Source organism: Balaenoptera borealis (assembly GCF_965194805.1).
Source record: "Balaenoptera borealis genome assembly, chromosome: 2".
Classification (NCBI taxonomy): Eukaryota; Metazoa; Chordata; class Mammalia; order Artiodactyla; family Balaenopteridae; genus Balaenoptera; species Balaenoptera borealis.
The window spans coordinates 58108109-58121921 of record NC_138867.1 but is presented as its reverse complement, the minus strand read 5'-3'; the positions used below and the strand labels follow the sequence as shown (position 1 = coordinate 58121921).

At 45.8% G+C, this 13813-nt stretch overlaps 1 protein-coding gene across 2 annotated transcripts in view; it reads right to left on the bottom strand.

Moving 5' to 3' along the window:
• Nucleotides 1-13813, bottom strand: part of MAP1B (microtubule associated protein 1B) — a 93961-nt gene that overhangs the window by 15990 nt on the left and 64158 nt on the right. The window contains exons 1-3 of one of the 2 annotated variants that reach the window (XM_082373184.1): nt 11592-12060; nt 8467-8549; nt 6227-6367 (exon numbers count right to left, since the gene is read on the bottom strand). In XM_082373184.1, the coding sequence (XP_082229310.1) occupies nt 6227-6358 (132 nt within the window). In that variant the 5' untranslated portion in view covers nt 6359-6367; nt 8467-8549; nt 11592-12060. Of the gene's footprint in view, nt 1-6226; nt 6368-8466; nt 8550-11591; nt 12061-13813 lie in introns of those variants that run through there. The other variant, XM_082373183.1, reaches the window with a different exon arrangement.

The following is a 13813-nucleotide window of genomic DNA, read 5'->3' as shown; positions in this document are numbered from 1 at the left end:
TTGGATAATTATGTGAGCAAGTAGCCAAAATTTGTCTCCCATTTGCTCTTGTTTGAATCCAAGGTGAGATATTCTACTCTATTACAATTCCTGTTCTTTTCAGGGCAAGCTGGGCATGAGTGGCTAAAATCAAATCTGGCTGAAAAGTTTTCAATACATTGTTTAGTACTGCAGGATGGGAATGCAGAAGAGTTAATTGGGACCAAAAGAGAGACTGTGACTTACTTACTTAATGAAAATGCTGTTTTCTTTCTCACTCCATATTATGGCCCTATGCCTAGTAGGTAGTGAGGGAGAATCATGCCATAAACTCCAGTCTTCTTCCTTCAGTTAACAGCAAAGCTCATAAATCAGCTCAGAGTTTCCAGTGAAAAGAGCTCTGTGTCCTTAATGGTAAATGATGAGGGCAAAGCAAAGATTTCATTTGGTCCAGGCATCCCTGAGCCAGTGGGTCTAAACTCTTCCCTTCTAATACTGGAGTGGTTTTCTCTGTCTCATACAACCTCCTGGATACCAGTATTCTGAGGCTACTAGTATGAATGTTTAGAAGTGTTATAAAATCTGAATTTTCCAATGTTAGATTGCAGTAAAATAGCCATTTTTGTTTTGTTAGCCAATTTGTCCTACATTTTATGTCAAGGGTCACAAAACAGCAAAACAACAAGTCTTTCTTTGACTTTGCTGTCTTCCTCTGACTTGACGATCTTCTACAAAAGGGATAAGAATCAACTATTTTGGAAGCTAAGAAAACTGATAAACAGTAAATGGTAGCCATCCATGGGGGAGTCTTTGCTCAAATTATTTGCTGACCAAAGCAAACATCAGCACCAACTATGGCTTCTTGTCCAGTAATTAGCATAGACCCACATCACCATCACTATAGAACAGTTACAATTGTCTCAATCCTAATTTTCACACAGAGCACACGTAAACTATTCATGTTTTATAACACATTTTTGAGGAGAAATCCAGGATAACTCAAACTGCTGAGTCTTTAATAGTGAAATGTAAAAATTAAGTTTAGTTCATTTTAATTTTTGAAATTCTACCCTGAGGGGTGTGGCAGGTAAAGGTATGATCCAACTGTGTGCAGGGGGTATTCAGTCACTAGCTCTTTTTATGTGAAGTAGGTAATCATCAAGATCAAGGAGAAGGTAAAAGGACTTGAGGAATACCTCCTTACTTTCCATCTTTTCACCTCTACCCAGAGAGTTTCTATGAAACAAAGGAAATGACCCCCCAAAGGAAACAAAGCTGTGCAGAATTCTGAGGAAGTCAAGGGCCTTGAAAAACAGCAAAGAGGCTGGGGAATGGAAAACTATGATGTACAAGAGAAAGCAGAAAAGAAAGTCAGCACTGCCAGACAGGTTTTTTTCAGAGAGGGAAAATCCGGTTCCTTTGGAGAAGCAACAACATACTGTGCATGAGACAAGAACACAGTCTCAGGCTGGAGAGAACCCATCTTGAAAGAGACAGATGGAAAGGGTCCGGGAGAAGGAGGAAGAACAAGTCCTACGGCCTTGGAGCAGCACAGCAGAAACAAAGCCCCGATGTCCCCCCCGAACCGGCTTCCAGACCTGTGCCAGCACGTACACTGGAGAGAGAGGGCCTCAAGGGCAAAGACCAGGTCTCACAAGTGCCCGCTCAACCAAGGAGCAGATGAGAGCAACGAGGAGGAGCCAACAATGTGAGCAGTGACAAGGAAACCTGGGAGTAGGTCTTAGACTTGGAACCTGAGGCTTCCTCTAAGAGAGTTTGGAAATCATCACCATGATAAATGGTAGCTAGTAGAGCCCGTTATACTAAAAGCTCCTGAATAGGCGGAAACACGTCTTCTCTATTTCTGCTATCTTTGTTTCCCCAGTACATCATCAGGCTCAATCGATGTTTGTTGAACCTCACTGAACTTGGCCAGTTCAATACGTGCTGTCCTCCTGAAGTGGACACTTGGGAAGTGACCAGAGCCCACTAATACTTTCCAAGCACACTGACTGCTACCCTCCCCTTGTTCTTACAAAGACGGGTGGGTGACATGACCAGAAGGAATATTGTTTGGGGCAAAGATAGTCTTTTTTGTTAATTACCTTTTCTAATTAAATGCAGGCATACTGGAAGAGGAAGGAAGATATAGGAAATAAATGACTTTACAGCAGATAATATTAATGAAATAAGATTGCAATTTCTAAACCATAGCCTACTAACTACATTTCCTTTTGTGGTTAGATTACTTGCTTGGCTAATGAGGAAATATAGCAGACAGTGTATCTGTGGGTTTTAGCAAGATGTTTAACAGGATCTCTGCACAGTGTGGCGGTAGAATTGGGTGATCTGTAGCCAGCCATATAAATTCTGCTGCTCCATGTCAACCTGGAGGGAGGTCTACGATGGGCTCATTTATGTCCTGTTGGTATTGACTTGAATGAAAATGGTGAAGGCATGCTTATCAAATCTGCGGACAGCATGAAAATAGGAGGCCTAGGCATTGTGGGGTGGCAGAATTAAGACATTTAGGAAAGCTCTTGACATTGGGATGATGATGACAAAGTCAACTCTAACAAACAGAGGTATTCTAAAGGGATAAATGTAAAGTCCAATAAACCAGCTGGGAAAGCAGGATTGGGAGATGGGGCTTATCAACAATATCCATGGAAAAGACTCAGGGATTTTAGTTGACTGACAGTCAAGTGCATTTATCATAAAGCTGAAGAAGCTTAAATTTCAAGGCTCCTCAGTGGCCTGGTCCCCTCCCAAAGTCCTGTACTTAATTGTGTATTAATAATTTTGTTTTCTTTTTCTTAAAGGGAACCCCCCCCCGAAAACTATGTTAATTACAGAGCTCCTCAGAGCCTGCATCCCTTCTTCACTGACGTTTAATTGTGGATGGTGATGGTCAAAAGTTAGTTTTAGACTTATTGAATAGAAAATTGTATTGAAAACTATAGAAGTCACTGACTCTCACAATCCTAACCTGGTCAGTGACCCCTGGAGTATGGTGTCCAGTGTGAGTCGTAGCATTTTAGAGAAACTGGATCAAAAACAAACAAACTGAAATTGCTCGCTCCTTCTCCTTGGCCTTAACCTCTAAATGCTAGACCTGGGCCCCCTTCTCTTCTAACACATTTCTCCCTCTAGATTACTTCATCTATTTTCTAATGTGCTGATGGCTTCCACATTAATGTCTCTAGCCCACTCTTAGTTCCCCGAGCTCTGGACTCCTATATCTAATTGTCTGATAACGCCAAGGCACTGAAACATGGCCAAGACTGAGCTCCTGAGTTTCCCCCATCCCCACCCTACCCCCGTTTCCTGCCAATGGACAGTGACCAGAGAATGTAAGGAACTTTTAATATCTTGTTTCATGGAGAACACTGAGTAGAACTGAAAGTGATTAATCTGGAGGGGAAAAAAACTGGCAGCACTGGTGAAGGGTGTTAAGACACTGTCAGGTGGAAAAGGGATCACATTCCTTCCATGAAGATACGATGAGACAAATGAGGAAAAACTTTCTAACAGAGAGAGAATGAAAAATGTCCCCAGGAGATGGTGATTTCACCATCCTCAGATTTCAGGGAGGGATGGGTTAGCCAGATGACTGTTCTATCTGTAGGTTCTGGTTTTGTCATTGACCTCCAATGACTCACAAAAGCTGAAGCTCAGAATGCACTGATAATTCTATTTTTCAGTCCATTTATTTTTAGCTCTTCTTGTTAAAAAAATGTGTCATTTTTGGTTTTGCCAAATTGTGTTTCTGGTTTCTCTGGAGTGACTAGTATGTTTCAAGGACTAAATAAAAGGAACAAGAGTAGACATCAAACGGCCTTTAAGATCCCTTAGTTACTGAGTCATTCTGTACTCAAAACCTTTTCCCAAGGCAACGATAGGCAATCACAGCTCTAAAAGCCTGCTAACCATTAGCCTGCTCCAGTGGTTTCCAATCCACTTTGGCTATGGCATCTTTTCTCCAAAGTCCAGAATGTAAAAAAGGTAAAGGCCCAGGTACTCTGGTTGGGACAAGGGGAAGTGAGTGAATTCTACCCTCTGTCTTCCCCTTTTCTTGTCTTCCCCCAGCACCCCTGACACCACTGATCTAGTCTGTAAGGGAAAGTTCTAGAGAGCTTTTAACGTGTGTTGAGCATTACTTCTCCAAAGTATCGGGGTGGGGGTTATGGGGCCGGCAGAGGAGAATATGACAGAGCCTCTGGCCTTTAAAACGCCTGCCTGATATTATGAAAACGTGTACCCTTCCGAACATGCCTCAGTGATTAGAATTCAGCCCTTGCACGGAACTCCCATTCGCCAGTTAAAGCTGTTTCTTTTTCTTCTTTTTCTTCTGTAATTAATGGTAAATTCTGATATATGCACAGTCCCTTGTGCTAAAATTCTACTCTTGTGGGCTAGTAAAAATGATTTAAGCAGCAATATTCACAACACGACCTTATTGACACTGCCTTATTTAAAGACAGAGAGAGAGGTATTATTTGGGGTCCAGATGGGTGGATTGTGATACCTCCAGATTTAAAATTCTGGCAATGACAAACCCTTTTGTTTACATATGTCCTCTGTTCTACTTTACTGTAAAAAAAAAAGACAAACCAATGACATGGGGGTAGAAACCAACCACTAGAAACTAACTGTGGAACTGCACAGGAATGTAGGAGAGGCACCTGTGTTCACGTAAAGGAGCTGAGGGTTCAGGGCTGAACTGAGCCTAGAGCAAGCCGGTTAACCGCCCACCCGTGGTACTGGGCCACGGGGCTGTTTCCAGGCCTCTGCAGCCCTCTCCCTTGCCCAGGCCAAGGTGCTGATAGTGTGTGTGACCTCTGAGCTACCAGACAGATGCCCAGCTGGCCCTGGGCAGAACACGAACCTGGGGACACAACCTTGCGTAAGATTCTGACATTACAGTGATCACACGCCCATCTCAGGGCAGCAGGGAGAGTGAGAATTAGAGCTCTGGCTTGGGAATCTCAGTGCAATCAAACAAGGTTGTGAGGGAGCCCTGGGCCCTTTCTCACTGTAGGGGGAACCTGGGCTATCTGCCTCGGGACCCAGATGACATCACAACTTCTGAAAGCTGGAGAAAAATGTTCCTTTTTATTCCTCCCCAGTGAATGAAGAAACAGTGATGTCATTCGATCAGTCTTTCTACAAAAAGCCTCCAGGTGAACCTAATGAAGCTGGGCAGTTTATTTACAGCTCTTGCCAATGATGGAAAGTACACAGAGGCCTCTCTGTGACTCTCGGGGCCAAGGAAGATTAAATGCAGAAAGACAGATGGCCCTTCCCAACGAGACTAAGACGCCGCCATCTCAGGAAGTTCTCGGGAAGATGGTTTTAAATAGATGCGGCAACTCCTCCTGTCAGCACGTCCCTCAACCTCTCCATGTAGAAATCTGCTATCAGCTACGGGCAGCCCCAAGCTGCTATGGTGACAGCCCTGAATTGTCGCTCTAACTAGGAGACAGAGGCGCGTTATTTTGCAAAGAGAAGTTTCCCAACCAGATAAATTCTCAAGCAGAAATAACCAAATTCAAATGTTCAATCTGATTTTACCAAATACCACTAGTATCCTATAATTTTCAAAACTTCACATGTATCATCCTTGAATAAGATATATTCATTAGAAATATTAATGATAAGGCTTCAGTCCAGCTACTTTAACCATCCTTCTCTTGGGGCATGGACATGGCCCATAGACACACCCCATTTTCCTACATGCCTCCCTCTCTTGGGCTATTCAAGCAGCCCAAGTTCAAACACTGGGGCCAGGCATTAAAAGTAAGAGAAATCAGAAGTTATTTAACCAGGATAAGTAAGTACATGCACTGAAAGAGATCAGGGCAGTTAAATCCTACCCAAAATCCAAGAGATCTTTGGAGTATTTCAGAAAACAGGAAACCTGGGTTTTCTTTTGGACTCTGTCATTCCAAGTTTCTCCATCATCTCTGCCATCTGTAAAATGCTGACTGTTCCAACCCCCCTCCATCTGTATCTCGGGCACATTCAGAATGGTTCCAATTAATTATAGATGAGTGCTCTAAATTCCTCGGGTGATGAGCCACAGGACTACAGGACACTGCACCACGCGGTTTTACTTATTTCAAAGGAGTGCAACACCCCCTCCCCTCCTCCTTCTATCTCCCACGAGCGCTTTCAAAGATCAGCCTAAGGCTACAACAATAACCGAGCAACTGTAAAGCTTGGATACTCCCAGACAGGAGCCTACCTCTTGATCGGTGAAAATCTCTATGAAGTTCTGGAAGGAGAAAGAGCCGGACTGGAGAATGAGCTCTCCGGTATTTTCAAAGCACTGCCCCGTCAACACGAGCAGCTTGTGTCGGGCAGCGTCCGTGATCATTAAGCGCACCTGAAACAAAGCACGGGGAGCATGAGCCATGGGGGGCACTGGAATCCCACCTTCTGGATTCGGCTGGCCCTTGGAGCTCTTGAAGTTTCTTACCAACAAGAATTATGCGTTCCCCGGTATTCACATTGCCCCTGGGGTGTTGGACGGAGCCAATGACTGTGGTCACCAGCTGCCCATGAATGCCATTTTCCAAATCTGGCTACCACCAAGACAGTAGTAGGAGTTAACTTTCTCCCCTTAGTTTCCTTGTCTTTTCCAAAGCAGTCTCCACAGCTGGCAATCATTTGTTGCACAGCTGTGCCCACTAGCAGCGTGCATACTAGCAGCGTGCAGTCCGTGAGACATGAATATCTCACAGGCTGACTCATCAAGTACAGTCCAGGTCTCCCAACTGCTGCCTCAGGAAACATAGGTTTCCAGCTAGGGTCCCAAGTCAGCCCCTCCCACCCAGGACCCCTTTCCTGCCAAGCCACACACCGAACACACAGCTCCAAAAGCAGTCTCCAATGGGAGCAGCAAGGTGCCTCACGTTGAACTTGAACATAAACAAAAGGCTGCCCTGATTGGGAATCTTTTAAATAGAATTGTAAACGGTTTGCACGAAAGAACTCTCTGTTCTTTAAGTGGCAGGGAGCCAGCCTGTCCTTCGGCAGAAACACCACTCCGAGCACCAAGGTTATTCATTCTGAGCCCGACTCAGTTCAGCACAAAGTGACCGCCAGGCATCACGCTAGGCACTAAGGGAGGGATGCAGAGTAAACAGGACGTGACCCACTGTCCCCACGGACCCCCGAGCCCAGGGCAATGCACGTGTACCGAAGTAATTGCTCCAGCCCCATCTGCTCCACAGGCAAGCCTGGGCTCCTTAAAGAAATTCCTCATTTTTTTCCTTCTTCATTTCTCACAGCTGTTCCAGGCAATGTGCCTGCACATGTATTCCACCTCCAGCTTTTTTCAAGTTGTATCTACTTCCTGATTCTGATGGCCAAAGACGGATTGCTAGCCCATCACCTGCCTCACCTTGTACCTTCATGGATTGTCAGAGGGGTCCTGCTGATCTGGAGCGGATGAAGTGGGATCAAAACAGGCTATATAATGCCAGCCACAAAGTGGAAGCAAACCAGATGTCCATCAGCTGATGAATGGATAAATAAAAGTGGTGTACCCATACACTGGAATACTATTCTGTCATAAAAAGGAATGAGGTACTGATATGGGCTACGATGTAGATGACTCTGGAAAACACTACGTAAAGTGAAATAAGCCAGACACAAAAGGCCACATGTCATATGATTCCACTGTCCGAAATACGTGCTCAGAATAGGAAAATCCATAGAGGCAAAAAGTAGATTAATGGTTGCCAGTGGTTGGGGGAATGGGGGTGACTGCTAATGAGCTTGGGGTTTTGGGCAACAATTTCATATGGTGGTAATAAAAATATTAATACTGAGAAAAGCCAACATACATGTTTTGGTTGTCATATGCCATGCTCTGTTCTAAGCACTTGACGCTTTTGGACACAAAACTAAATGTCAGTGCTATTATGATCTCCATTTTATAGAGGTGGAATGAGACAAAGAGATGGTCAATAACTTGCCCAAGGCCACCAGCTAACAAGTGGCAGAACCCAGGCAGTCTGGCAGCAGAGGCCGTGCTCCTGACAGCTGTGCTGTCCTGCCTTTCAGCAGTGACAAGGGGGTGGGCAGGACGCTCTGAAGGAGGCCTGCATCTGAGAAGCCGTTATTCTCCCAATTTGGGGCATGGAGGTCTCAGCCTGCAGGTTCGCAGTCTACTCCCCCTGCTACCTCCCAGCCAGACTCCATCCCAGCAGCCCACCCTCCGGGTGCACCCCACATTCCACACCCCCTTCACCTCTACAAAATACTACAGTTCTGGCCAGCGTCTTCCACTCTGTCCTTACTGAAAGGGGCAGTCTCGGGTGGTACTGATGCAGAGAACCAGCCGCTGACTAGGGGTACGGAAGCATCCCTGGACCCAGAACCTGTCTGTCCCTTGTCCCTCTCTTGCCACCTGCCCAGCCCCTCTCATCAGCTGGGTCTCCGTCCACTGTGTGAGGCCCTGCGGAGCCAGATACTTACCTCAGTGCTGACTGCTTCATCTGAGGGGTTGATCAGGACCACTGTTTCTAAAACGTCACTTCTGTGATGAAGGATCTTTTGTCCTGCAGGCACAAAAACACAGACAAAAGAGGAGACCTATAGCTTTTCCGAATTAAAACCGCCCCGCCTGCTTCTGGGACAGCAGAGGCGCCGCCGCCCAGGGTTCCAGGATTCCCCAGTGTCCTGGGAAACACAATTGGTGTCACCAAGCAAGATGGTCCGGGGCTCCACGGGCTCTCACAACCCTCTAGTTGTCAGGGTTGATCGCCAGGCTGCCTCTGCGCGTTAAGGGCGGTTTTCATCTGAGACAAGGGGTGGATGCCAGTAAAACGCAACAGGGCTCTCGACATTTCCTTTCTCATGGTAATTGGGGATGTTTCTCCGTATCAGCCTTTCTTCTGGTGAGAATGGCGCTGAGATTAACTAGGAGCCTTACTATGAAATGAATGACATCCAGAAACCCCAGCTAACAATTAGCCCAACAACCAGAATGTCTGTCTGAGGCAGGCTTACAGTCTGTTGGGGTATTCATTCATTAATTCACTTGCTCATAGAAAAGTGCAGGAACTGTGAGCAAATAAAGATGGGAGAACAACTCTCCCTCTGGACAGGGTGGCCAAAAAAAAAAGACAAGCAAAGTGGATGGAGACCACGAAAGCAAGGGGACGTGGGGATGGAGGAGCCTGTCTGAGGACGGCTGAAATTCTTCGGGGCTTCTGGCTCCACATCCCTGGCTCCCCACACCTGAAAGGTTTTAGGAACTTCATGAAACCACCTCCAGCCGAAGTGGTCTGAGGCCTATGGATGACCTTCTACAAGCGTCTCCCTCCTCAGACAATGAGATGAAAGGGATCAAGCGGATGTATGGCCAGAGTGGGTGATACATGCTCTGGCAGTGGGTGACGGACAGAGCAGCAGAGGGGTGTCCCTCAGACACACGGCTGGGAGACACGTGCTTGGGATGGTAGAAAAGGAAGGACAATGAAACTCCGGTGACAGGAGGAAATGGAATAGAATCTGAGGGAGACAGACACCAAAGGAGAGTATACAAGAGAGGATGGCCAGAAAGCAACTGCTTTCCAGGCAAACAGTTCTTCAAAAAGCTAAAACAGAATTTCTATATGGCCTAGCAATTCCACTTTAGGTGAACTGAAAGTAGGAACTTGAAAAGAGGCTTGTATGTCCATGTTCACTGCAGCATTATTCACAATAGCCAAAAGGTGGAGCCAACCCAAGTGTCCACCGATGGATGACTGGAAAACAAATTATGGTCTATCCATGCAATGGAATATAATTCAGCCATAAGAAGGAATGAAGTTCTGATACATGCATCAGTATGAACCTTGAAAACATGACAAGTGAAATAGGCCAGACACTAAAGGACAAATAACTGTATGATTCCATTTACATGAACTATCTAGAGTAGGCTAATTCATAGAGTCAGAGAGCAGATGAGAGATTTACCAGAGGCTGCAGGGGGAGGGATTGGGGAGTTACTGCTTAATGGGTACGAGTTTCTCTTTGGGGTGATGAAAAAGTTTTGGGAATAGCAGTGATGTTGCATAACACTGTGAATGTAATTAATGCCACTGAATTGTACATCTAGTAATGGTTAAAATGGCAAATTTTGTTTTTTATATATATTTTACCAGAAATTAAAAAAAAGTTATTAATGCAGTGTATCAAAACCGTTGAACAGCACACTTTAAAGGGGTGAATTATATGGTGTGTGAATTGAATCTCAATAAAGAGGTTAAGAAAAAAGGTGGCTTTAGTTAGGGCTTTTTTCCTTTATATCATCAAGGACCAGAAGTACTACAGAAACAATATGTTGAAATACTTACCACCATCACATTGACAAGCCCATTTTCCTCCGTTGTCTTACCTTTGCTAACAGCTAATATTTACCAGTAAACCCCACATTAGAAATGGAAAAAGCCCAAACTAAATAATGGTTTCAGGCACTGTTCCAAGCACCTCACAAGTACTAACTCATTTAGTCCGCAGAAGAGCTCTATGACATAGGTACCATGATTATCCCCTTTTACTGTTGAGGACAGTGAAGCCTATAGAGGAGAACTAACTAGCCCCAAGTCACAGAACTAAGAAGTGGTCAAGCCAGGACCTGCACCCAGGCTCCTGAGTCCTCCGCCTCACTGCTCTGTGGATGAGGGTTTGGAAAAACAGACATGGTGCAGACATCGAATGCCAAGGGAGAGCTTGGGAAAAATCCAAAGGAATAAAATCAGAGATGTGCTTAAAGAAGGAAGAATTCAGAAAGCATTAGGAGAAGAATATTGGCAAAAAGAAGAAAAAAAAAGCGAAGGTGACAGAACACCCACATAAAAGAGGGTAAAGTTAAGGGAAGGTATATGATGTTTTACTACAAATGCCTGAAAATGAAGAAACTCCAGAACAGAACAATGTCACCCAGTTTGAACAGGTGAAGGACTAAGCCTCAAGAAAAATAATTCAACTAAGCCATGGGAAAGAACATTTGTTTATTGTGAATGCTCAAGTCTGTAATTTATTAGACGTGGCTTTTTCGCTTAGTTGTTTTTGCTTTTGACAAGCATGTGCATTTCGAGCTAAAGCAAAAGAACATCAAACTGAATAAGCAAATGATAAAATGACAATCAGCAAAACATAGAAAACCATCCCTTTTCTAGGTCCCTCCATCAGTGGCCTCCTTTGAAACAAAGACTTCAGGAGCTTCAGAGGTGCTTAAGTTGAGATAAAATTAAGCGAAAGCTTAAGACTAAGGAAAAGTGAGTGTTCATTTCCTTGATCGTACTTTTGACGTGACTCTTTTTGGCACCCAAAGCCTCAGGCAGCATAATGCCAAGGTAGGGCTGTGGTCATGGCTATACTCTGTAGGAACCCACAAAAGTAGATCCAGCGAGGTACATGGAAGCGGCTCCTTCCCCAGAGCTCCTTTCTTTCCTAAGTGATCTACACAATGCCCAGACCCTGCTAGCTGCACCCTCCCAAATGCAAGTCCAAGCACAAAAGCCCAGCACCGCCTGAGCTTCTGCCCCAGCACCCTCTCCCCGAGACACGCAGTGAGGACCCTCCTGCCAAGCCCCCTGGAAGGAGGTTCTTACCATCCTCAGGAAGCTCCTTTCCTCTTTGGCTTCATCACTTGCAAACAACACAAATGCCATGTGACAGCTGCCGTTTACCTCTACTCCTTCCAAGTCAGTTTTTGGACCTGTTGGCTCAGGAATTCAACCAAGGATGTTTTTTCTGCCCATCTTTGGAAATACGGACAGCAGTGACACAGACATGCACCAAGATGCCACGGCTGCTCCTTCAAGAAAAGCCTTTTTACAGGATGGGATTTGAATGAAGAAGGGGATTTAAAGAGAGAGAGAGAAGCTTCAAGCTCTCATCACAGCCGACTGTTGGCCAGATTCTCGCCCCAGACGACTGACAACGTAAGCAGGGGCCGGGCCTTCCTGGCATCTGGCAAACCCAGGGCCTGCACGAGGGGCCCGGGCAAGCCATGCCCGCACTCCCACATCCCAGTGGGGTGCCAGCTCTCCTGGCGGCAGGCGGCTCTGGGCTCAGGCTGCTGCGACGCTCACGAAGTTGCATATTTGGGGAATGTTTCACACTGGGAAACAGGCCAGGCGTTCTGAAGGAGAGGCCGCCACCCTCGCCTGCAGAGGTCTCATTCAGTTGCTTCAGAAAAGAAGTTCCCAGAAGAGAAAGACAACACGGTTGCAGCCTCTCTCTTTGCCATTATCGCCTGCATTCTCCAGAAACAGCTCACAGGGAAACCATTAGGCAGCCCGGATGAATAGTCAGGTCTCCTCAGCACTGGTCTGGGGGCACCGAAAGCGGGGGCTTGAGATGGACTGATTGTGTCACTTACTGCTGGGATAAGAAAAAAGTCTTTGAGGGCTTCCCCACAAAACTCAGGGTAATTGTGAAGGCTCAATCCTGGGCGGCAGGGAGGGCGGGGAGGACTGTTATGTGACAAAAAGGGGTCTGCTCCACCTTGGAATCAAAAGAGGAAGGCCTGGGGACCCCCTGAAGCAGCAGGGCCTCACACACAATGAGACTTTTGTCTGTGGGCTCCCAAAGGCTACGCTTAAAACTCAAATAAGCCTGTATTTTTCAGTTATTGTTGGACCCTTTTTTAATTACTGAAATTCTGACAGATCAACTCAATCTATGTGTCTTGTAAGGTTGGGCTGTTTTAGTGGTTTACGTTTTACTGTATCCAGGTGACTTTGAAATCTCTGAAAGCAAAACGTCATTTTCTAGGTATGTAATTTTTAGGCTGCTTATAGGGTCTTATCTCCACAGAATTAATATTCATCTAAAGACACACACACGCACACACACAGGCTCTCTCCTGGTTTCAGCAGGGTCTGACCGTGGCTAAATTAAAAGACACGCACTGTTGAGGAACAGCCATAACCAAGCCCCGTAAAACTCAGAGCCTTCTCGCCGGCACACAGCTGGCCCTTCTCTCCCACACACACCTCACACGTCGGCCCCAGAGCACAGTGGCCTTAGGAGGCTGCAGCATCTCTGCTGCCAGGGCAACACCAGCAAGGGTCTCGGCCCAGGCAGGCAGCCGCTTAATGAAAAAGCTGAGCGCAACGGAGAGAGTGCTGGGCCCAAGCTGCAGGAGCGCTAAGAGATGGGAGAAAATCCTTGATGAAAATAATAACTAGTAATGCTAAAACCTTTTAGATTGTCTTTAAGAGGACGGTAACTGCATATCTTGGGGATGAATATGTAATTTCCATTTCCATTAATGATCACAATCCGGAACCTTATCCCTGCAACTTGCTTTTCCTAAAAAATGAACTCTTGGCGAGCATAATCAAGAAATGGATATGAAGACTAAAGATAGCTTCTGTATCCATTCAGTATCGAGGGGGGATGAGGAGGAGGGTCCTGAGTCACTGATAGGGACAGACCAGTAACTGGGACGGGAGAAGCAGAGCCCTCTGCCCGCCAGCCCTGCGCTTTCCTCCGCCAGCTCCCGCCGCTGCCCTGTCTTCACCCACAAGTCCTCCAGCCCCTGGCCCTGGTGAAAATCAGAGCGGACTCTTTTTGGAAAAGGAATTTGATATAATGATTTAGCACTAGAAAAAGGTCCAATGTGAAGAAGCAGAAATCTTGGAGAGGGTTAAAGAAGATTCTAGAGTTAGAAAGGGAAATGCGTGGGGTAAAGAAGGACTGTGATTATTTAACTAAATGGAAGGTTTGGTGGATCAAGAAAAGCCCACAAAGCACAGAAGGACTTGAGGTTAAAGTCTGTTTTCCTCAGAGGGAAGGGAGGGAGGCAGGGAAGAAAGAAAGAGAA